Below are 26,104 nucleotides of genomic sequence, written 5' to 3'. Positions count from 1 at the left end.
TTACAGACCATGAACAGCTAGCTATCTAAGAATTAATGTGGTATTGATTGTACCCTGTGTTATACCTTCCAGGGACATTAGTATTTAATAGCAAAGGCATTCTGAAGATTTAGTATAATATCATTATTTAAAGATGTGATTCTTGTTGAAAATTCAGTCTTTAGGTTATTTGTGCCTATAGGGAATACAATTTGAGGAAAAAATTTTGATTTCTCATTCAATTCCTGCTAAGCACTGTGACAGCCACTGTGGGCAGAAGATGAACTTCAGCTTCCTGGAGGATAGAGTATAGGAGATCCCATTTTTTATCAACCAAAGTGTCTTGCATATTAATATTATCTAGTTGAATAAATAAATGTACCTTCATATCTTTTGGCTCAGCATCTAAGAGAAGGCCTAGGAAAATTAGGAGAACAAAAGCAAAAGATAGTTAATCTTAGTCCCATCTTTCATATTCACCTGAAAGTCCAGTCAGACAATTTATTTAACTCTCTGTACCTGTTCTTCAACTCTGATATGAGGAGGTCAGGCCCCGCTGATCTTAAATGTATATACAGTTTTGTAACTGTATAATCTCAAAACCAATGAAAAAAAAAAGGAAGACTTTGAGACAAAAGGTAACGGTGGCACTCTCTATGAAGTAGTACTATGACAAAGGGAAATTGAAAGCATGTGAGTGAGAATATAGAAGAAAAGAAAGAAACATAAAAGAAAATGGGAGATGTTATAAGAATGGAAAGATATCCCAGGAACCTGAACAATCTGCCAGAACCTTCATCTTCCCTTCCCATGACTGCTGATCATTGTCAACAGATTTCATTAGTTGAACACAAGTAAATTGTTTGTACAGAGTAAGGAAGTGAATAGAAAGATCCTCCTAAATTTAGCAGCATCAAGCCCAGTGCTGTGAAGCAATATAGTATCAGAACAAGTTAGCTGAAGGGTAAATTCAATGATCTTGGGTTTATTAAAACAGATTCCTCCTAGGGAAGTTAGGGGGTGTGGGGATCAGCCTTAGTGAAGCTCTGGACCAGCAGATACTCTGGGGTCCAGGGAGTTTGACCCGTGGAGCAGCAGATCTGACTGTGAGGGACCTAGGCCACATGGCAGGGAAAGAACAGGGAGCAGAGTCTGCACCAGAGAGAAAGGATGCAGTAGCCCAGCTGTATTGTGGAAATAGTAGAAACATGAGACCTGATCAGAGAGGAAATAGGTAATAAAATAATGAAAGATTAGCCCTGGCCGGTTGGCTCAGCGGTAGAGCGTTGGCCTAGCATGCGGAGGACCCGGGTTCGATTCCTGGCCAGGGCACACAGGAGAAGCGCCCATTTGCTTCTCCACCCCTCCGCCGCGCTTTCCTCTCTGTCTCTCTCTTCCCCTCCCGCAGCCAAGGCTCCATTGGAGCAAAGATGGCCCGGGCACTGGGGATGGCTCTGTGGCCTCTGCCTCAGGCGCTAGAGTGGCTCTGGTTGCAACATGGCGACGCCCAGGATGGGCAGAGCATCGCCTCCTGGTGGGCAGAGCGTCGCCCCATGGTGGGCGTGCCGGGTGGATCCCGGTCGGGCGCATGCGGGAGTCTGTCTGACTGTCTCTCCCTGTTTCCAGCTTCAGAAAAATGAAAAAAAAAAAATAATAATAATGAAAGATTGATGGTTGGAAAAATAGATGCATTTAAGGCACATGCTCTGGTGGGGTTTTTTTTAATGCTATTTTTGATATATATATATGTATATTTTTAAATTGAATTTATTGGGGTGACATTGGATCATAAGAGCATACAGGTTTCAAGTGTACAACTCAGCAAAACATCATCTGCGCACTGCATATACCCCCATCACCCCAAGCCAAGTCTCTTTCCATCCCCATTTATCCCCCTTTGCCCACTCCATCTATCCCCGCCCCCTTCCCTCTGGCCATCACCACACTGTTGCCTGTGTCTATGTGTTATGTTGTTCTTTGGTTAATGCCTTCACCTTATTTCATCCAGTCTCCCAAAACCCTTCCCCTCTGACAGCGGCCAATTTGTTCCGTGTAGCTATGCTTCTGTTTTTATTTGGTCATTTTATTTTGTTCATTAGATTCCACATATAAGTAAGATTATATGGTACAGTATTTGTCTTTCTTTGACTGGTTTATTTCACTAAGCACATCCATGCTGTCTCAAAAGGTATGATTTCCTTTTTTTTATGGCTGAGTAATATTCCATTGTGTAATGTACCACAGCTTTTTATCCAGTCATCTACTGATGGGCACTTGGGCTGCTTCCAGATGGTGGCTATTGTAAATAATGCTACAGTGAATATAGGCATGCATATATTTTTTCAAATTAATGTTTTGGGTTTCTTAGGATTTATTCCCAGAAGTGGAATTGCTAGGTCAAAAGGTAGTTCCATTTTTTTTTTTTTTTTTTGAGGAAACTCTATAACTGTTTTGACAGTGGGCGCATCAGTCTGCATTCCCACCAGCAGTGCACAAGAATTCCCTTTTCTCTGTTTTTAGCTGGGAAAATCTTGGAAAGATTCATCTATACAGTGTTTTCCAAACTTAAAAGAACTTTTAAACATAGTAGAACTTTTTGTTTAAATGCAGATAAAAGAGAAAGTGAAACTAGGGGGCCTTATGGCCTCTTCAGAGCATGGTTTAAAACACCTGCTCTTTAGTGTTTAGTGTATAGATTTGATGGATAATAATCATGTATCAAAAAAAAAAGGCAAAGAAAGAGAACAGAATAGTTTTAGGTGGAAGTCCATAGTTGTAGGTGATAAAAGGTTACAGTTTATATCAGTTACTAATTTGTCATAGTAACTTTTTTTATTTCAAATATATTGTACAATTTTTATTTGAATCATTAATTTAGGAGAGTACCTATGGTTCAGTAAATTCTGCAGGTGCATTGAAAACATTTAAATTGGACTCAAAGACTCTTTCCTTACTGATCCCGAAGAAGCCCTAATGTGGTTATAATTTTTTACTTCAGCAAAATGAATTGAATGATACTCTGGTGTTTCCAAGAGAATGTGTTCTGTCTTTGGAATTGTGACTCTGAAGTGTTCCCATAATGAGGAAATCAGGTGCCATTCCCATTGCATGCTTGCAATTGATCTCAAAGAGCAAAAGAAAACATTTGAAGTCACAGGAACAAAGAATTTTTGCTTAACCTCTGATTATTTAACCTCTATTTATTTTGTAATCTATCCCTCATCCCTTTTTAAAGATACTTTGCCTTGGAATCTGGAAAGTGTGCCTATTGAAAGTTCTTGGGGTTAAAAATTAAAAATCTCTGAGTTCAAAGGAGTAGATATAGATGAGGGAGATATAAAATGCCCATTTCTTTATTTTTTTATTCATTTTATTGTTTGTTCTGGCCTAATAGAACTTTTATTTAATCTAGTATCTATTTAGATCATTACTGCATTACTGCTATATATCATGTTAATAACATTCTGGTAGAGAAAACAAAAATTCCTGTTTAACTATTATTAAAAGTAGGACACCATAAAATACCTTTTAAGATATTTTGAAGGAAATAAGTCAATTTGTTTATTATTATCTGTTTATTTTTTGTGTGTTGAAACAAAACTCAGGCCTATTTTATGTTCAGACTGAGAACTAAGGAAGCAGTTTTCTAATTTGATTATTTCAGTGGTTTGTTTCTAATTGCAGTGCATCACTGATTAATTTAGAAAATGTTCTGATACTTACCTGCGATGGACGACATTCAGTGACATTTTTAGGCTTTAATTACTAAATGCTGAATTAAAGTGCTTTTTATGTCTTCTTTTTAAGAAAAAGTCATTTTGTGATGGAATCACCTTCATCAATTATAGTGTGACAATAACAATGCAGACATCTTTATGCAGTTATTGAACCAGAGCAAACTTGAGTCCTGTGGTGCTGGTCACCGATGTCTACTGTGTACTTTTATTCATAGAGCATAGAATTTGTGTTAAGTTGATGGTCAGACAGATCATTTACTTTGTTGCTGTTACTAGTAGGACCATGATATTATGTAGATACCATACAGATAAGTCAATAAGGTTGAGTTCCTTTGTTTAGGACAAAACTTTTCAGAGAAAACACTATCTGATATATTACTTTCATAATTAAGTAACTGGATTTTTATGATAGTATATCAAGATTTTATTTTCTAAATTGATGAAAGACTAAGTAAAAGCCCATCAAATATTATTTAATTTAACAATATATAACACTTTATAGAGTGCACCTTTTTTGTATATGCTACTTCTGAAACTCTGTTTTTTGAGATAAGTTGAATTTCTCAGCAATATCAGCTTTATTTTCTTCTTCACTGTTTCTTTTATTCTGTAATGAGTGAAAAATGTAGAGGTGCTAATTGTAATAATGTCCACCAGAAAATCAAACTTTGTTTTTATTTAGATTGAATATGAGACTCAAATTAAGAAGATGCAGCTACTCTTAAAAGATAGCCTGGGAGTGAATGGTGAACTGAAAAATGAAGACAGAGAAAAGGTAATAAATTAAAAGGATAAACTTTTTGTTAACAGGATTTTTGGAGTGTTCACCTTTTAAGATATTGTTTTTTAAAATCATCTTATGACAGATATTTTTTACTAAACCTTAAATAATTACCTAAAAAGTCTGGTTATAGAGTATTGCCTTAATGTCTAATTCAATTACATTTGCTGGAAGGCAGTCACTGTGGGTACAAAAGAGATATTTTCCGAAGAAAAACTCAGTGTTGTTAGTAGGTGAAATTGTGTTTTCTAAAAAGCCTTGTAGCTGCTTTTTCATAGTTCCAGAAACATTTTAAATGAAAAGTAAACAAAATGTGGCATTTTGCTTCTTTTATTGTATATATAATTTTGTACATTTTAACCTTTTCACAGATAAAGTGGAAAGAAAGGATTGCATATCTAAGCAACAGACAAAAAGACTGGAAAGGAATACTTAAATAAATTCTGCTATGTATCTGCCATAATGCAGGCTTCTAATCCTCCCGCCTATCTCCATATAAATGATTCTGTTCAAGACCATAGATGTTTTCTTCACTAAAAGCAGTAAAGCTCTTTTAGATGAAATGTCTAAAAACATCTTGTAATAACTTGGAGCATGCTGGCAAGAGTAGTCACTTGTGACTATGTGTGAAACCCCCTCAGCCAGTCGATATTGTAATAAGCAAAAATGGTAGCATCACTCCATTATTCAGAAAAGCCAACAGCGTGCTTGTTCCTTAGGCTGCAGCATTCATTAAGGAAAGCTTACTGGGCTGAAAGCTGGAAACAGATGATAACGGGATATGATTTTCATATTTAATGCTTTCCTTGGAAGAGTATGTGTGCTACAGATTGATAGAAGAATCAACTGCTACTTTACTAAAAGACTTTCAGGTTTGCCCTATAGCTACCGATGGAATCATTCAGCCAAGAAATTAACTTTTTCTCCTTTTACCTGCTTTATATATCTGCTAAGCAGGCTGCCTGGCTGCCAGTGAATGTTATTATGCAGTTAACTGTTTGGTATTTAAGACTCTTATCAGAAAAGAAACAGAGGCCACACTATTTTGTTTTTATAGTAGGAGGAAGGTTTTAGTTTCTCTTTTTATTTCCGTGCATTAGCAGGCATTAATCTAAGTTTATAGGAAGTTTTAGTTTTCCTTCCCAAAGATTAAAAAGTTAAAAAACCTAGAATTTAGAGCATTCTTTAAACTGTAGGATATAAAACATCAAGCCTCAGCAACCTTGACCTATTTTAAAAGGCCTCTAATGATAACTGATTTCCGTGCCAGTAGAAGTGTGCCGAGTGTGGTGCGATGTGATAGCCATACAAACCATTCAGGCAGGTTCTGTGTTTAACATTTGGTCATGAAATAATTGATGTGTTTTCATCTATAAATTGGTTTGTTCTTTCTGTGCTATTCCTGGTAGACACATTCTTGGTCAGCAGTGTCAGTGGTACTTAAGTACAGCAGGAAACTTTTTTTTCCTTTTTGCACTACTGCTTCCTGTATTATATATAGTTATGCAGTCTTCTTTTACATCATATTTAAATTTAGGGCAGAGATGCACTGCTAACAACTCCTTAAAACATTACATATAATAATAATTAGAAGTTTTTTCATTATACTGAAAAGTGTCTTCTTAAAAGCTTTGTTGACTGTATGTAAGAATCAGTTAGGTAACATTTTGAGAAATTTATATCTTGCCTTTTTCCTTTTCCCATTGATGTGCCATCAATTAAAAAGTAAGTACATTTGAACAAAATCACAAATTAGTTCATCCTTAGTAACTAATACTAATTCCAGGACAATTCCTTATGATATGTTATACTTTATTTTTCGGTGGGGATAGTGGGTGGTGTGTGCCAGTTACGTGGGGCAGACAGGAGCCACAAGGAGATCATGTGACTCCTCTGCGGTGAGGAAGCCACGGCTTGGTAGAGTAGTGATGTTTGAGTTGCTGGCATGAAGAATGGGCAGGATGTCAGTCATGGGGATGTGATAGACATTCCAGGGTTAGATGTGAGTGAGGAGTAGAAGTAGGAAAGACCAATGGGTAGTTTTCTAGTCTGGCTAAAGTCTAGCATCCTTGCAGGTAAGTGGTAGACAGGAGCTTGAAAAGGTACATCATGGAACTTAGTACCAGGCTCAAGAATTGAGATTTTTCTCCTGTAATCCTGTATGTGCGTGTATGTGCATGTGTGTGCACATGTACACACGTGCATGCGCACGCTAGGGGTTGGGGTGCAGGTGAAGGAAAAACAAAGCAGCTAGTCTCAGCGGTTGGAGGATGAGGCTGGCGGTACTGTGCAGGATGAACTGCGGAGGTCTGGGTCAGTGCCGATAGGAAGAGTTAACCAAGGGCTTGAAGTGAGAGTGGCCATTGACCTAGAAGGCACTAATGAAGGGAAAAGGATCTATTAGTTTAATGATTATTTAGAATTATAAAAAGATACTTTTTAAAAGTAGTTGCGCAGCTTTCAACCATAAGCAGTAACTTGGATGCTCTACTAAGTAAGAAAAGTCATAAAGTAGGAGTTGTGTAGCTTTTTCATGTAAAGGTTTAGCTCAGTTTTTTTGTTTGTTTGTTTGTTTTTTATTGATTTTAGAGGGATCAGAGAGGAAGGGAGAGAGGAAGAGGGAAATATTTGTTCCACTTAGTTGTGTATTCATTAGTCGCTTGTTATAGTTACCCTAACTGAGGATCGAACTGCAACTATGGTATTTCAGGACAATGCTCTCTAACCAGCTGAGCTTCCTGACCAGGGGCCTTAGCTCTGTTTTTTTAATACAGCATCCAGTGTTTTCGTGGACCCAATGTCTACTCTTCAGAGTCACGTATTCTCTGAAGTGAACTAAGAATTGGTCTGTTCATTCTCTAAGCTTGTTTCCAGTATTAGTTTCTTAACAAAATATTTTTGTTAATAGATAGCAAAAGATAATGTTCAAGTCCTCATTTGACTCAAAAATTTTTACTATAATTCAGTAATCTTTCTCCTCTATTGTACATTGTCATTTTTTTGTTTTGAGGTAAGGTCTAATTCTGTAGATCTCTAGGCATGTTTTTCTAGTTGTTCAGTTTTTTGTATAGTCAGTGACTACATAAAAACACATCAAAATGTATGTACCCGAGAGAGGTGGAGATAGCATTTGTCAATGAGAGTATAAAGTTTGGGATATGGTTGTGAAGTTTCTTTGAACTGCAGCATTGTGAAATAGAGTCTACTAAAAGCAGAAGTGGTCTTACTTCTTCCCTGGAAGAGTGTACTCTGCAGGGCTGGAGTGCCTGGGACTTTCCCCACAGGTGACAGGCTAGTTGGGGAGTTCCAGTCCCACTGTTGTAAACTTTCTGCAAGGGTCATGTGGAGAATGGTTGTGCAGGTTGTTACTCCCACTTCTAATAAGAATAGTAACAATAGTCTGACCTATGGTGGCGCAGTGGATGAAGCTTCGACCTGGAATACTGAGGTCGCCAGTGTGAAACCCTGGGCTTGCCTGGTCAAGACACATGAGGAAGTTGATACTTCCTGCTCCTTGCCCCTTCTCTCTCTCTCTCTCTCTCTCTCTCTCTCTCTCTTCCTCTTCTCTCTGAAATGAATAAATAAAAATTTTTTTTTTAAAGAATAGTAATAATAGTTAATGATCATTGCAAACTTGTTCTATGTCAGGTGCCTCATTAAGTTGTTTATAGTCATCAATACGTTTAATTCTCTCAGCAACCCTGGAAGTAGATATTGTCGTTATCCTCATTTTACAAGAAGGCTCAGAGGTTAGTTAACTTGCCCAAGACTACACAGTGAGGCAGTCAGAATTCAAACCTAGACCATGTGGCTTCAGCATCCATGTTAATAGCCATCATGTTACACTGCCTTCTAAGGCAATATGGGTGAAATGCTCTTCAAAAGTCTGGAGAAATTCTGGTCATATAAAAACAGCCTAGGCACATCTTATGAAATATTTTTTATTCATTTAGATGCTGCATTTTTACCTAAACTTGAAGAGGGCGAAATGGTCTCTCTAGGGTACCAGAGCAGCGGTCACCAATTCTGATCCAATGCCACACGCCACTTATGCCCACCCGCCATGCACTCCTGATTCCTTTTGGTTCTAAGTCCCATATGTCAACTTCAAAGATCAGCCGATTGTGAATCTTCCTGAGGGAGAGCAAAGCCCCCAGGTAAGATTATAGTGTAGGGATTGGTGCTATTGGCATGGCTGTGACATCAGTATCTTAACAAAGGTCTTGGCGGATGAACTTGCTCTTGTTGACATCATGTAAGACAATTGAAGGGAGAGGTGATGGATCTCTATCATGGCAGCCTTTTTCTTAGAACACCAAACATTGTCTCTAGTGGACTATGATGTGACTGCAGGCTCTAAGCCGGTTACTGTCACAGCTGGGGCATGTCAACAAGAGGGAGAAAGTCACCTTCGTTTGGTCCAGCATAACATAAACATCTTTAAATTTATCAGTCCCAGTGTTGTAAAATGCACCCCCCAACTGTGAGTTGCATAGTGTTTTCAGTCCAGTGGGCATCTTGACCTGTGTGACTTGGAAGATAAACGGCTTTCCCAAAAACTGTGTTATTAGAAGTGGTTGCAATCTGGATTCAGCTCAGTTCTGTTACGTAATGGCGCAGAAGCTGGGAGTTCACCCCAGCTGTCATGGTTGGATCCTTGGGCAGCATGGAGACTCTAGTGTACCTGTGTGGAGTGGAGAGAGCATCGCTGGTGTCTCCCTAAAGAACCTGCACCCTGATCAGGCAGTGATGCAGATAAGGCACAGTGGGAAGAAGTTCACAGACAGGTGATTGACAGTGCTTATGAGGTGATCAGCTTGAGAGGCTACATACACATCCTGTCTGCAGGATTTTATAAAACTTGAGATGTAACATAAATACATATTTTTAAAATATGAAAATGATCAAGATTCCCTGCTTTAAAACTGGTAGTAATTATTAACTAAGACTTTAATACATTAATTCTAAATTTACTAATCTCTCCTTAAGTATCCTTAAGTATATCCCCTCCCCTTTCCCTCAGCAAAAGTGAACTTCTGATTTTAAAAGTTACTGTCTATTCACTAATAAGTTATTTTCAGTTATATTCATTTGCCTTATCACTTTCCCCAATTCCCAGTACTTTTCTTCAATTTATTTAAACTAAAAAAAATTAATAGTATATTCATTTCTTTCATCCCTCCACCCCCACCACTTACAACCACCAATCAAGTCTTTGTATCTATGACCTTGAGTTTTGGGGTTTATTTGTTTGTTTGTTTAGATTCCACATATAAGAGAGATCATGTCTGACTTATTAAATTTAGCATAATGCCCTCAAGGTTTGTTCATGTCACGAATGGCAAGATTTCATTCATTTTTTTTTTTTTAAGCTTAGTTTTTTTTTTAATTTATTTATTCATTTTAGAGAGGAAAGGGAGAGACAGAGAGAGAGAGGAGAGAGAGAGAGAAGGGGAGAGGAGCTGGAAGCATCAACTCCCATATATGCCTTGACCAGGCAAGCCCAGGGTTTTGAACCGGCAACCTCAGCATTTCTAGGTCGACGCTTTATCCACTGCACCACCACAGGTCAGGCCGATTTCATTCTTTTTTATGGCTGAATAATAGCATTCAAATGAGGAGGAAGGGAAATAACCAATTCCTTCTGGCCTTGAACCTAAAACTGCTCTAAAAATAATGTCTCCAAAAATGTCAACTGACTGTAGATATATGGACTTATTTCTCAACTGTCAGTTCTATTTCATTGATTTATGTTTATCCTTATGCCAATGTAGTCTAGAATTACCCTAATTTTACAGTAAGTTTTGATATTGGAAAGTGTGAGTCCTCCAACTTTGTTCTTTTTTGGAAAATTGTTTTGGCTATTCTGGGTTTTTGTATTTCCATAAGAATTTTAGCTTGCTGTTTTCAGCAAAAATGCCAGCTGGGATCTTGATAGAGATTGCATTGATTATATAGGTCAATTTGGGAGTATTGTTATCTAAATATAAGTCTGATGTTTCTTGAGTACAGAATGTCTTTCCATTTACTTAGGTCTTTGTAAATGTTTTGTTGTTCTCAGCATACAAGTGTTAAACCTCTTTGTTGAATTTATTGTTATGTATTTTGTTTCTTTTGATGCTATAATAAAAAATGAAATTGTTTTTCTAATTTCAATTTCAGACTGTTACTGCTAATGTGTAGAAGAAATACATTATTTGTATTGGTATACTGATCCTAGATTCCGCAATCTTGCTACATGTGTGTTAATTCTAATTATTTCTTGTGTAATTCTTAGGTTTTTCTTTATACAAGATTATATCATCTGCAAATATTATCTTCTTCCTTTGTAACTTAGATGCCTTTTTTTTTTCTTATTGCCCTGCTGGGGCTAGAACCTATACAGTACAGTGTTAAATAAAAGTGGTAAGAGTGGACATTCTCATGTTAATCCTGATGTCATGAAGGAAGCTTTTAGTCTTTCACCATTGACGATGATGTTAGCTAGGGGTTTTTCCATAGATGTACTTTATCAGGTTGAAGGAGTTCCCTTCTATTTCTAGTTTATTGAATGTTGTCTTTTTTTTTATCATGAACACATATTGGACTATGTCTAATGATTTTTTTTTATGTCCATGGAGATAATCATTTGGAGTTTTGCCTTTATTGATATAGTATATTACATTACTTGATTTCTATATATTGAACCAACTTTGCATTCCTGGGCTAAATAATACTTGGTCTTGGTGTACTTTCCCTTTTCTATGTTGCTGAATTTGGTTTGCTAGTATTACACTAATAATTTTTACGTTGGTTTGTGTCCACCCAAGGATGCAAAAAAAGATATTTTCTTTACTTCTATATCCATAAGAAATATTGGTCTGTAGTTTTGTTGTTTTGTTGTTGTTGTTTTTCTTTGTGATGTCTTTGTCCAATTGTAGTGGCAGGGACAGGCCTCATAGAATAAGTTGAGAAGTATTTCTTCCTTGCCTGTTTTTAAAAGGGTTTATAAAGGAAGGTGTTAATCTTTAAGCATCTGGAAGAATGCACCAGTTAAGCCTTTTGGTGCTAGACTCTTCTTTATGGGAAGTTTTTTGATTACTAATTCAATTGCTTACCATGTTACAGGTCTATTCTTATTTTCTCTTTCTTCTTGAGTGTGTCTTGGTTATCTAACTTCTTGGCACACAGTTTTCAGAGTATTCCCTTATAATCTTTTTATAACTGTAAGATTGGTAACAAAATGCAACTTTCACTTCTGATTTTAGTAACTTGAATCTTTTCTCTCTTTTTTTAGTCAGTCTACCTAAAGGTATGCCAATCTGTTGATCTTTTCAAATAACCAACTTTTGGTTTTGTTGATTGTCTCTATTGCTTTTATGTTCTCTAATTCATTTATTTCTGCTCGAATCTTTATTACAGTCAGCCCTACATATGTACAGGCTTTATATCCAAAGATTCAAATAACTGTAGATTGAAAACAGTATTTTCAGTCTACAGTTGGGAATCCGTGGATGTGGAGGGCCGACTATATGCATTGTTCTATTCCATTTTATATAAGGGACTTAAGTAACCTCAGATTTTGGTATCCTCAGTGAGTCCTGGAACCAATCATCCAGATACTGAGCAAGGACTGTTTCTGCTTCCTTCTTGCTTTGGCATCAAATTGCTCTTATTTTTCTAATTTTTTAGCATGGAAGGTTAGGTTATTGATTTGAGTTCTTTCTCCTTTTTTAAAATAGGCTTTTATAGCTATGCATTTGCTCACCCAGAATTTGTTATTGTTGTTTGTTTGTTTAATGACTTTCTAAGCTTATTATGTAAAGTCTGTATTCTTTGTCATGTATTGTCACTGAAGTTTCTGTTCAGTTAGCTTGGTGACTAATGACTAGACAGAACTTTCTTTAAATGCCAAAAACCAGTAAGTCTCACAGTCTTTGGCAAGGAGCTATGGGTATCTGTTGGGGCACACCTTCAACACTCTTCCAGGCCTTAGCCTTTGCTTTGTGCTGCACAAAGCCTCAGGTAAACCTGAGGTGAGAGCTTAAGTTCGTCTCAGGGCTTTTCCTAAGTATGCTCACAGTCCTAACATGTGACTGGTCATCTAGATTTCCAGGAATATGTTGGAGCTTTTGAAACCCCCCTATGGACATCTCATTCACTAACTTTTTCTTTTAAGATTATTTAGTTAGCCTATTGCTTCTCCAACTGTTATCCAAGGCTTTAGTAATCCTCAATGTTAAAAATTTGCCTCTGATTATTATCAACAAATTCCCCTGGGAAAAAGGCAGTTGACAGTGTATTTGCTCCCAATCAGGTCAAATAAAGGTAGTCTGGTAGGTGCTGTCTTCCAGAGAACCACTAGACAGTTCAAATAATGATAGTTTTTCGGGAATGGGACTTTGAAGGAGTTCCATCTCTTCTCTACTCCATTCAATATGTGTTAAGCTGCTGCTTTACAAGCTATGATTACAGGCTATTGATTTTGAAGGTTACTGCAAATTTTAGGAGGGGGAATAGAAATAAGGCAAGTTAAAAACACCATAAATTTGCGCTGGCCGGTTGGCTCAGCGGTAGAGCGTCAGCCTGGCGTGTGGGGAACCCGGGTTCGTTTCCCGGCCAGGGCACATAGGAGAAGCGCCCATTTGCTTCTCCACCCCCCCTCCCCCTTCCTCTCTGTCTCTCTCTTTCCCTCCCGCAGGCAAGGCTCCATTGGAGCAAAGATGGCCCCGGGCGCTGGGGATGGCTCCTTGGCCTCTGCCCCAGGCGGTCGAGTGGCTCTGGTCGCGGCAGAGCGATGCCCCGGAGGGGCAGAGCATCGCCCCCTGGTGGGCAGAGCATCGCCCCTGGTGGGCGTGCCGGGTGGATCCCGGTCGGGTGCATGCGGGAGTCTGTCTGTCTCTCCCCGTTTCCAGCTTCAGAAAAATCCAAGAAAAAAAAACCCCACCATAAATTCTCCCCAGATAGCTTTAAGCCTCTGGTTAATTTCCAGAGTTCTAAAAGTTATTCTAAAGATGTTTCCTAGTGTTGTTACTTCTTTTATTGAACAGAGAATTTTGAGATGTCCTTATTCCACAGTTTCTCTAACATCCCTGTCCATTTGTTTTTAACTTCAAAATTGTTTCATTCATTTCTGGGAATAGAAAAGGCTGTATATTTGAAGAGGAGGAAAACCTGGATTCTGTTTCAGCTGTGTGTATGACATTTTCCCTCTTTTCCGTCCACTCTGTAGGACCCTGTGAACTAAATGCTATTATGTGTGTGGAGATACTTTGGTCCCTTTGGAAGAAAAGCTTCATAACTATTACTTCCAGTTCTGCTTCCTACTGGGTTTCCTTGATTAAGCCACTGAGCCAGTTGCTAGCGTTTCTCTCCCTCGTGTTTTTAAGGAAGAGAAAATGCTCTTCTCCCCATAGACATGTCATTAAATTTAAATTGCTTTAAATATTTTAAAAATACTTCAAGATGTTCAGGAAAAACTTATTATTTTCCCTTTGACTGGAAATTATAATTATTTTACACCTATGTAGTATAGTTCAATGCAATTCTGAATATGATTATTAGAAGATTTTTTTATATTGTACATAATACTAGAAATAGAGTTTTTGTTGTTTTTTTTAAGTGAGAGGAGGGGAGGTAGAGAGACAGACTCCCACTTGCGCCCTGACTGGAATCCACCAGGCAACCTCATTTGGGGCTGATGCTCGAATCATCCACGCTATCCTCAGTGCCTGGGGCTGATGCTTGGACCAGTCAAGCCACTGGCTTCGAGAAGGGAAGGGAAGGGAAGGGAAGGGGAGGGCAGAGGGATAGAGAAGCAGATGGTCACTTCTCTTCTGTGCCCTGACTGGGAATAGAGCCTGGGGTGTCCACACACTGGGCTGACTCTCTATCCACTGAGCCAACTTGCCAGGGCCAGAAATTGAGTTTTGAAACCTACAGCAGTTCTTTATATTCTTCTCTCTGTTTCTCTCTCTCTCTTTTTGGTCAATTACTTCCCTAGCTCCATCAATTTCTAACTTCTCTGTGGAAAGTGGTCAGAATGCATGGCTTTTTAAAACAAAGTAGTGGTTAAATATACATAACATAAATTTACTATTTTAACTATGTTTCAGTGTACAATTCAGTGGAATTAAGTACATTGACATTGTTATGCAATATATTACATCTCTTTTGGAAAAATATAGATTCCATAGTTCCTGAGCAGATTTTGTTTTGTGAACCAATATCTTCATTAAAATTAAGTAGTGTGGGACACACTGGGTTTTGCTTATTCATTTTGAAGGAAGCCATGAGATTCATAAACTGTGGTAGGTGTTGATTTCATTGGTCTTGCTTTTACCTCATTTTATTTCTGTAAACAACTTGAACGGCCTTATTGTGCACACACAGTATGTGTAACTCACATCTCCTTTGGTGCTGCAGGTTGCAGTGCAGGCAGGAATTCACTCAGCAACAGCCCTGTCAGGAGGATTGTATCAACCAGCAACAATCTTTATGGGCCGCCAGATGACAGCCATCTCGAGCATTGGAGATTTCCATGCGGTGCAGAAATCTCCCCAATCCACAAAGAGCTTTTCAATTCCTGACCCACAGTCACACCAACAGATAGCCCAGAGCAGTAATGTGACAGACAGCTGTGTAGTACAGACTAATAGTGACACACAGTGCTTAAAGAAGTCTGACAAAATAGATGGAAAGACATCTCTTCAGATTGCTGAGAAAACGCTAGTCACAGCCAGTCCATTGTCTGAAGAGGAACAAACTCATTGCTTGGAGATAGCAGGCACCACACGTCACAGCAAGAGCAATTTATCTGAAGGCAAAAAGTCTGCTGAACTCCACTCCCTGTTATGGGAGAGATTAGGTCCAGAGAACAGAACCACTGATTTAAAGTGTGACAGTTCCAGTAGATCAGAGGGATCAGAGGGAGAAATACTGACACTAGAACATATTGAAGTCAAGGAAGAAAGAGCCAGACAGCCCATCTCTCTGATAGCAGCCTCAGAATACTGTGCATCTGAAAATAAAGGTTCTCAAGAGAAGCGTTCTACTGGGCAAGATTTCTCAGGTGGGGTGATAGGCTGAAATTCTTTGCTGATTTATATTGGTATTTAGTTTTTCTGGTTGATAGTGGTCTTATGTAAGAAAAAATATACCTTAATTTTAATCTCCTTATCAAAAAACAAAGGGTCTTTGCCAACACATTTCATTCTAATGAGTTCTTAAATATATATATATGGAAAGATTTTTGCAAATTCTCTTACTTTTAAACCCACTTTGATATATATAAGGTCTACCGGAAAGTTCTGTCTGTTTCTATCACAGGTTTTGACACGTAAGCACATGTTTATTTGGCCCATGTGTGCCTCTCTATTTTTATCACTTAATGTAAACATACTGATGTAGCAAATTAACTGAAACAAAGTTGATTCACGTTAGTCTTATGTGTGAAGCGATAGTGTACCCATGGCTACTGATAAAGTTCATTTACGCCACTGTATTTTTACGAATTTCAACAAGGAAGAAATGCTACAGAAACATGTAGAAATTTATTGAAAGTGTTTGGTGAAGGTACAGTTTCTGATAGGACATGCAGGAGATGGTTTGAAAAATTCGGAACAGGTGATTTCGACCTTTCTGATAAGCCACGTTCTGGGCAACCATCTTTGATAGATGACAATGTTGTTAAGACCATGTTGGAGCAAGATCCTTTTCTGACAACATCGGAGATCACAGAAAGGCTTTATTCAGCTCAGCAAACCATTTCGGACCATATTCAGAAGATAGGATTGGTGTGGAAATATTCAAGATGGGTGCCACATGAATTAGGTCAGAAGAATTTGTATTTTGTTTTATTCCAAAAATGGACAGAACTTTCCGGTAGACCTTTTATATATATTATTTTTCTTAAGTGAGAAGCAGGGAGGCATAGACAGACTCCCACATGCGCCTCGACCAGGATCCACACAGCAAGCCCCCTATTGGGTGAAGCCCTGCCCATTTGGGGCTGTTGCTATGTTGTTTGGCAACTGAGCTATTTTTTGCTCCTGAGGCATGGCCTTGGAGCCATTCTCAGTGCCTGGGGCCAACTTGCTCTATCCAAGCCCTAGACAATCCCTAGTTAACTCATAAATTATCCCCCTACCTCATACCCTCCATCCTTTTAGAAAATAAATTATTTTAAACTTCTGGTGACACACAAGGTGACAAACAGTGGGAGGGGAGGAGAAAGACAGAAGGGAGATGGGGAGGGGTTGAGAAGCAGATGGTCACTTCTCCTGTGTGCCCTGACCAGGAATTGAACCTGGAACACCCACATATTGTGCTAATGCTCTAACATTGAGCCAGCTGGCCAGGGCCCACTTTGATATTTTAAAAAATATTTCAGTGAGGCCCTGGCCGGTTGGCTCAGTGGTAGAGCATCAGCCTGGTGTGCAGAAGTCCTGGTTCGAATCCCGGCCAGGGCACACAGGAGAAGCGCCCATCTGCTTCTCCACCCCTCCCCCTCTCCTTCCTCTCTGTCTCTCTCTTCCCCTCCCACAGCGAGGCTCTATTGGAGCAAAGATGGCCCGGGCGCTGGGGATGGCTCCTTGGCCTCTGCCCCAGGCGCTAGAGTGGCTCTGGTTGCAACAGAGCGACGCCCCGGAGGGGCAGAGCATCGCCCCAGATGGGCAGAGCGTCGCCCCCTGGTGGGCATGCCGGGTGGATCCCGGTCGGGCGCATGCGGGAGTCTGTCGGAATGTCTCTCCCTGTTTCCAGCTTCAGAAAAATACAAAAAAAAAATAAATTTTTTTTTAGTGAATTTTTAAATACTATAATGAGTTTTGGTTTGTTACTATATGTTTTTAACTGATGAAGTAATTCCATCTGTGAGGTAGAATGTCTTAGTAATTCAGTTATATCCCCTCATACAGTTTATCTTCCTCATGGGGACCTAGAGTCACAGACGCCCTTCAGAATAAGACCGGAGGAGCAAGAGGAGGAGAGCCTGAGCAGCAGCAGCGACCTCACCGTTTCTGTAAGTGAAGATGAGCTGATTTTAAGGAGTCCAGAACTACGACCAAATCCCAGTGCAAAGATGGAAGGAGAAGATGGGATGGAGGCTTTAAAATTAATCCACTCTGAGCAAGAAAGAGACGCCCCATCCACTGAGAAACCTAATTATATTTTGCACACCCTAAGCTCTCCAGATTCAAGAAAGGAATCCTCTACTAACTCACCAACAAGAGAGTAAGCCATTTAATTTTTTTTATTGTTCTGCTTTTAACTATAGACATTTTTAGAGGCCATTCTAGTCTTTTAGATAAGGTTTAATTTTATTTTTTCTCCCCCTTTTTTATGAAATAGCTTTAAAAATCTGAATATCATTGAAATTGGTGACTGGAATATCCAGACAATCCCTGGTTAACTCATAAATTATCCCCCTACCTCATACCCTCCATCCTTTTAGAAAATGAGTTATTTTAAAGTTCTGGTGACACACAAGGTGACAGTTAAAATTACTAGGAATTCAGCTTTAGAGACTAAGAACTTGTATATAATTAATTTGCTTAATTCTTACATCCCTTGATGTAGTATCATTTTTGTCATTTGATTAGATATGAGTTAACAAATTCTTCTAAAGGTATATCTAAGCCATCTTTCCTTTTCTGAATATAAATATGGGGACACTGGAATCTTTAAAGATTAAATTTTTTTTAATTTATTGATCATAGAGAGTGAAAGAGGAAGTGGGAGAGAGAGAGAGAGAACCATCAACCTGCTGTTCCACCCATCTATGCAATCACCAGTTGATTTTTGTATGTGTCCTGGCCAGGAATCGAACCCACAACTTTAGCATATTAGAACAACACTCTACCAACTGAGCCATGTGGCCAGAAAAGAGGACATTGGAATCTTTGTTCTTAAACTGGAATAACAGCAGTGTTACATACTTTAGCACTTATAATATTCAACTCATAAAAGCTCATATATGATTTTTTACTATTGATTGGCAATAACTGGGTGAAAATGTGTAGGCAACATGGAAACTGTTGAAAGGCAATTCTGCACTTGGCCTGTGGAGGTGCAATGGATAAAGTGTCGTGCTGGAACACTGAGGTTGCCAGTTTGAATCCCTGGGCTTGTCCAGTCAAGGCACATACAACAAACAATTAATGAATACCTAAAGTGAACCAACTATGAGTTGAAACTTCTTGCTCCCTTCCCTCTCCTCTCTCTGTAATATCAATAAGTAAGATCTTAAAAAAAGAGAGAGAGAGAGAGGAAGGAAGGAGGGAAGGAAGGAAGAAAGGGAGGGAGGGAGGAAAGCAACTCCCCTTTAAAAAGAAAACAAAACAAAACACTGATAGTATCAAATCTGTTTTAGGAAAAGGAGCCCAAGTTAACAAACTAAGGTATCACCTTTTAAAAACAAAGAAACCAAGGCCAGGGACATAGAAGTGACACATAGGTCCTAGAGCCCACTCTCTTATACAGCCTCCCTGACCCCCACATTACCCACCAGAACTTTGTTACACTCAGATGCTATCATTCTTTCTTTCCAATAGCCTGGCGAGAGTAAAGCAAAATGGGCATCCTTGTATATGAGAGTATAAGTTCTCTTTTAAAGCACCATTGTATCTTTTAATATATTCCTTCTTACCATTCATTATCTACTTTTGATGGAAGTTTAATTTCTAGTCTGGTTGTCTCCAAACTGATGTTCAAGAAATATTTATTAAAAGCACATCCACATTGTTCAGTGGAAGGAGAAACCAACATGGTGCCTTTTCTTGGGAAATTTGGTTTATTGCAGAGGCAAGCCAAATGGAATTTCCTACTAATAATACTTCTCTCTCATCAAAGAGATACATCAACATAATAACATCATTAGAATCTTTATTGCTAGGGTAGACTATATATATTTTGGGTTTTGTATTTGTAGGATTTTTTTTATAGCAATGCATTGGACAAGTTAATATTTTAGTAGATTAACTGGGGTATTAGAGTATTTACCCAGGACTCAGTCTTTTTCTGAGATGAAAAAAGTTGTGTCTTGTGTGAAATTAAGAATGTTTTACCTTCCATTCTCCTAAATGAATGACTTTTTCCTATGACCTTAAAACCAAGCTTCTTGGAATTATGAGGTACAGTTTTCCCAAATATGGCATATCAAGAATTTTTGAGTATTTATCTTAATAGAATGCATCCAGAATGAAAGATCAGTCAGTAATGATTGTTTTCTGTGTCTGTTATCAAATTTGAGTCTTTGTTTTTCTGTGGTGAAAGACCTCCCACCAAGAATAGGTTGAAGGTGGTTTTAAATGCTGCTGGTTAACCTGCTCACATTGTTGCTGGGTTGTTTTTTGTTTTTGGGGTTTTGTTTTTTTTGAGGTTTTCTTTTATTTTCTCTTTAGCATGAGCTTCTTCTTTGCTCTGAAGGTTAATTATTAATCCGATGCTAATAGCATCATATTTAGAGAGTAACACTATGACCTCAAATGACCACTATCTCAGTTTACTTTGGGATCTGTTTGGGCCTCGAAGGAAAGTTACTTGACTGAATTCTAGTTAACAATGGTAAAGAGGTGGGACAAAGGAAGACTCATATGAACAGAAAACTGGAACCTCCAATTTGATGAGAATGACGACGATGGGTATTTTGTTTTAGCACATCTGTGTCCCATCTGAACATAAAACTTAAGCTTCCTGGCAGTGAAGGTCAAAAGAGCAGTGCAGTATACTTGATAGTTTCCATGTGGCAAGAAGAGTAAAGCCAGGGGTTATGTTTGCTGTAAGTTTTTGTTTTAAAAAATTTTTAACAGCTTTATTAAGATATAATTTTGATACCATACAGTCCACCCATTTAAAATGTGTAATTCAAAGGATTTTGGTATAATACATTATTAACTTTTAAAAATTGTGATAAAATATATTTAACATAAAATTTGCCATTTTGTGTACAATTTAGTGACATTGATTACATTCACAATATTGTGCAACTATCACCATTATTTCTCAGAGTTTTTCATCATCCCAGTATACTGTACTCCATAACCATTAAGTGATAACTCTCCACTCTGCCCTCCCCTCAGCCCCTGGTAACTTGACTAATCTTCCTGTCTCTGTGAATTGTCTATTCTAGTGGCAATATACAATATTGGTCCTTTTGTGTCTGGCTTGATTCAATTACTATAACATTTTCCAGATTCATCCATTGTAACATATGTCAGAACTTTATTCCCTGTGATCATACTCCTGTATATGAATATACCACATTTTGTTTATCCACTCCTCTGTCGATGTACACTTGGATTGCATCCCCCTTTAAAAGTCAAGTGTTTTTGAGAAGCTCCATGATCCACTCCCTTGCATACTTCCAGATATTGAAAACCAGACTGTTTTTATACACATCAATTAATCCTTTGTTATAAACTATTATTATAAGCGATATTAACTCTTATCACAAGAAAGATACTAGAATGAAAGTGAGTAAAAAGAAATGTTAAAAAAGGAGGACCTTGAATCTTTTTATTTATTTATTTATTTTTTTACAGAGACAGAGAGAGAGTCAGAGAGAGAGATAGACAGAGACAGACAGACATGTACCGGAGAGCTGAGAAGCATCAATCATTAGTTTTTCGTTGCGTGTTGCGACACCTTAGCTGTTCATTAATTGCTTTCTCATATGTGCCTTGACCATGGGCCTTCGGCAGACCGAGTAACCCCTTGCTTGAGCCAGCGACCTTGAGTCCAAGCTGGTGAGCTTTTGCTCAAACCAGATGAGCCTGCAGTCAAGCTGGCAACCTCGGGGTCTCGAACCCAGGTTCTCCGCATCCCAGTCCAATGCTCTATCCATTGCGCCACTGCCTGGTCAGGTGAATCTTTTTATTCTTAAAGAGAAAATAGTTTGCTGCTATTTACTGTAAGTAGTTTGGTACAGAGCCGCATGACTTAAAACACTAGGCCTTTATTATTTTTCATGTGGCAGGTGGTTAGCCCAATGTCATTTGGGGCCACAGATGTAACTTGCCACTTGTCCCTCATCATCCAGAAAAGTAATCCAGGCTCAGTCACCAGGTGGTGGTAGCAGGGTTCCAAAGACAGCAAGAGGGCATGCCCCACTGCACAGATACCTTCTGCGTGTCTGCTTGCATCGTCTATTCATGTCCCATTGGCTAAAAAAGTCACAAGACCCAGCCCAGAGTCAAGAGGTAGAGAAATACAGCCTCTTTTGATGAAGTGAGTGGCGATATCATATTGCAGAAAGGCGTACACAGGGATGAAAAGTTTATGGTCATGTTTTTTGCAATTCACAGTACTTTAGGACAAATTCAAATACTGTAAAGATAAACTCCATGTGAGTCAGGAAAGGTTTGTACAGGTGTGGATGCAGCATCTTGAGGGCTGTAGAGGCTTTAGATAAGAAGGAGGAGGAAAGAGGGAAATTAGGCGATGTTTTAATTTGCAATTTCCTAATAATATGATGTTGAACATCTCTTGAAATACTTATTTACCATTTGTATATCTTCTTTGGTTGTGCCTGTTTAGATCTGTTGCCTGTTTTTTAATGGGTTGTTCATTTTCTTATAGTTGAGTTTTAAAAGCTTTTTGTATATTGTAGATACAAGTCTTTTGTCAGGGGGGTAATGTGTTTTGCTAATATTTTCTCCGATTCTGTGTCTTTTTTAAATTGATTTTAATTTATTGTGTTTACATAAATTCAAGTGTCCCACCAAACACATTCCCCCCACCCCATGTTCCCCTCAACATCCCCCTTGCCTCCCTCCCCCCCATGCCCTTTCCCCTTCCCTCCAGGATTTGCTTTCCTGCTCTCTATTACGCTGTGTTATGTGTATATAATTTTACCAATCTCTTTCCCTTCTCTGATCCCATCCTATCATCCCCTCAATTCAGGGTCTTGTCTTTTTATTCTCTTAACAAAGTATTGCAGAGAAGACAGTTTTATTTTTATTTTTTGTTTGTTTTTTAGTCACTCCTGCGGTGGCCAACACCTGCAGCAAGTGCTTACAATTATTGCCAGGGTGAGCCACTTGGTGTGCCCACCACCACTGTGAGGGTCCTAGAAGTATTTTTATTTTAATAATGTCCAACTTATCATTTTGTTTTTTTCATTGTACTTTTGGTATCTTTATTATATGTGGCTTAAGTGTCTGTTTGTCGCCGATAGCTTATTGGTTGCTTGCGTAACTGTATTAGCCAATGGGGTGAAGTTGCCACGGCTGAACGCAAATTGAGCGGGTCGGGGGTAGGTGAACATTTGTTTGCATTGGCAATCATCTGTTTTACATAAAAACTACGTCTTAACGTAATTTCTTTTAAGAATGCCTCCTAGAAAATACAGCACTGAAGAGGAGAGAAAAGGAGCTAAAGCTGCACAAAAATGGCTTTCTCGACAAAAAGAAACCACTGAGCAGAGAAAGACAAGGCTTGCTTCAGTCGCAGAGCAAATGCGTCTTTCTCGGCAAAATGAGACTGATGAGCATAGAGAAACAAGGCTTGCCTCAGAACAGACGTAAAATTAAAAATAATTGATGGTCCTCTGCAAGACGAGCTTAAAAATGATGGAAAGATCTACACAAGAAATGTTGTGTACAAAGAGATCTTTGACATGTGAATTAACATTTTATTATTTAAATCACCTTTATTTATTGAGCTAGTGGTGGCTCTTAAGAAATGTACCGCCAGTGGTTTCCTTCATTGCACTCTACTTTAAGCAATTAAGCAAGTAGAAGGGGGAAACCCCATGGGGCACTAAGCAAAGGGGCGTCCTCGCCCCCTGCCCTGGGTAATTCAGTTTGAATTAGCAGACACCTTTGCACAAATCATTTTAATTACAATTTATAATATCTAAAACAGTGGTCATTTCGTATGACCTCCGGGCTTTCTAGTTGTATATAAATACTTATCAACCAATCGAAGGTCACCTAGATTTCCTCCTGTTATCTTCTAGAAGTAATATTAGTTGGATATTTACAGTTAGAGCTATGATCCGTTTTGAGTTAATTTTTGTGAAACGAATAAAGTCAGTGTCTGGATTCTTTTTTCTTTTTTTTAAAGGTAGATGTCTATTTCTTCTGGTACCATCTGTTAAAAAAAACTATTTTCATTGAATTGTCTGTGTTCCTTCATAAAAGAACAGTTGACTGTATTTGTGTGAGTCTATTTTTGGATTCTGTATTCTAATCCATTTATTTATTTGTTTGTTTATTTGTTTTTCAGCAATATCACTCCGTCTGGGTTATGGTAGCTCTATAGTAAGTCTTGAAGTTAGGTAGTGTTAGTCTTCAGACTTCGTTTTTCTATAATACTGTGTTGACTCCTCTTGGTCTTTTGCCTTTTCATATAAACTTTAGAATCAGTTTTTTAATATCCAAAAAAATAACTTTTTGGGATTTTGATTGAGATTGTATTCAATCCATAGTTAAGGTGAGGAGAACTGACATCTTAGAACTGTGGAGTCTTCCTATGCATGAACTTGGAATAGCTCTTCATTTATTTAGATTTTTAATTTCTTGCATCAGTTTTATGGTTTTCTTTATGTAGTTTTTGTATATATATTGTTAGACTTAATTTTAAGTACTTCTTGATGCTAAATATAATTGATATTGGATTTTTAATTCAACTTCCAATTGTTCATTGCTACTCTATACGAAAGCGGTTGACTTTTGTATATTAACCTTATGTCCTGCGACATTGCTATTGTTACTTATTAGCTCCAGGAGTTTTTTGGGTGGTTTTTTTTGGGAGGGTCAATTCTTTGAGATTTTCAACACAGACAAGCATGTTATCTGTGAATAAAGACAGTTTTATTTGTTTTTAATCTGCATGCCTTAATTTTCTTTTCTTGTCTTGATGCATTAGCTTCTAGTACAGTGTTAAAGTAATGGTGAGAGGAAACATCTTTTCCACGTTCCTGATCTTACAAAGATAGCATCTAGTTCTTCCCCTTTTAATATAAGGCTAGCTGTAGGATTTTTCTAAATGTTCTTTATCAAGTTGAGGAAGTTCCCCTCTATTCCTAATTTACTAAGGGTTTTTATCACGAATGGGTGTTGACTGTTGTCTCATGTTTTTTCTGCACCTAATGACATGATCAACTGTCTTTTCTTCTTTAGCTAGTGGATTGACAGATTACATTCATTGATTTTCAAATGTTGACTTGGTCTTCTTTCTATACCTGGGATAAAATCTACTTGGTGTGTAATTTTTTTATACATTGTTAGATGCAGTTTGCTAATATTTTGTTAAGGATATTTTCATCTGTATTCATGAGAGGTACTGGTCTGTAGTTTTCCTTTCTTGTAATGTCTTTATTTGGTTTTGGGGTAAGGCTAGTGCTAGCCTTTAGAATGAGGGAGTAATTCCTCTGCCTCTATCCTCTGAAAGAGATTGTAGAGAATAGGTATAATTTCTTCTTTAAATATTTAGTAGAATTCACTGGTAAATTCATTTGGTCCTGGTGCTTTCTGTTTTGGAAAATTAATTATTTATTCAATTTTTAACATATATGGTTTAATTAATATTATCTATTTCTCTGGGTCAGATTTGATAGATTGTGTCCTTCAAGAAATTGGCCAGTTTCATCTAAGTTAACAAACTTGTGAGCATAGTGTTGTTTTATATTATTCTCTTACCCTTTCATGTTCATGGCATCAATACTGATGGTCTCTCATTCATTTCTGGTATTTGTCTCTTCTCTCTCTCTTTCTGGTTAGCCTGGTGTTATGGACTGAATGTTTGTGGTCCTCTAAAGTTCCTATATTGAAATACCAACACTGAATGTGTTGTAAATAGGGTCTGTGAGGAGGTGGTATAGGTTAAATAAGTCATTAAGTGTGTGGCCCTAATCCTATAGGGCTAGTGTACTTATAAGTAGAGGAAGAGATGCCAGAGCTCTCTTTCTTTGCCATGTGAGAACATAGTAAGAAATGTCTTAATAAGAACTAAATCAGCTAGCACTTTGATCTTAGATTTCCCTGCCTCCAAAATTGTGAAAAATAAATTTCTGTTGTTTAAGTCATCCAGTTTGTGGCATTTTGTTATTCCAAGCAGACTAAAATACCTGGCTAGCGAATTATCCATTTTGTTGGGCTTTTTTTTATTTTTCAAAGAACTAGCTTATTGTTTGTTGATTTTTTTTTCTGTTTTCAATTTTATTGGCTTTCTGCTCTAAATTTTACTATTTTTTTCCTTTCGCTCTCTTTATATTTAATTTGTTCTCCTTTTTCCTAGTTTCCTAAGATGAAAACTTAGATTCTTGATTCTGGATCTTTCTTCTTTTCTCATATATGCATTCAATGCTATAAATTTCCCTGTAAGCATTGCTTTTCACTGTATCTCACAGTTTTTGAGAAATTGTATTTTCATTTTCATTCAGCTCAAAATAGTTTTACATTTATTTTTAGAATTCTTCTTTGACCCATGTGTTATTTAGTAGTGTGCTGTTCAGTCTCCAAATATTTTGAGATTTTCTAACTAATCTTTTGTTATTGATCTCTTAGTTTAATTCCATTGTGGTCTAAGAGCATGCTTTCTATCAATTCTGTTCTTTTAATTTTATTGAGGTTTGTTGTATGGCCCAGAATGTGGAAAATGTTCCATGTGAGCTTGAGAAGAATGT

The 26,104-nt window shown here is 37.9% G+C and overlaps 1 protein-coding gene and 1 pseudogene across 1 annotated transcript in view; both read left to right on the top strand.

Moving 5' to 3' along the window:
- The window catches only part of KIZ (kizuna centrosomal protein), a 131,135-nt gene that overhangs the window by 18,808 nt on the left and 86,223 nt on the right, over positions 1–26,104 (top strand). The window contains exons 4-6 of the mRNA XM_066386976.1: positions 4,399–4,491; positions 14,902–15,547; positions 17,394–17,709. Of these exons, the coding sequence (XP_066243073.1) occupies positions 4,399–4,491; positions 14,902–15,547; positions 17,394–17,709 (1,055 nt within the window). The remainder of the gene's footprint in view (positions 1–4,398; positions 4,492–14,901; positions 15,548–17,393; positions 17,710–26,104) is intronic.
- On the top strand, positions 6,443–9,362 carry LOC136405653 (L-lactate dehydrogenase A chain pseudogene; annotated as a pseudogene).

This window comes from Saccopteryx leptura, chromosome 5 (assembly GCF_036850995.1).
Source record: "Saccopteryx leptura isolate mSacLep1 chromosome 5, mSacLep1_pri_phased_curated, whole genome shotgun sequence".
Taxonomy (NCBI): Eukaryota; Metazoa; Chordata; class Mammalia; order Chiroptera; family Emballonuridae; genus Saccopteryx; species Saccopteryx leptura.
Note: the sequence above shows the minus strand (reverse complement) of the source record. Positions and strands in the feature narration are given on the sequence as shown.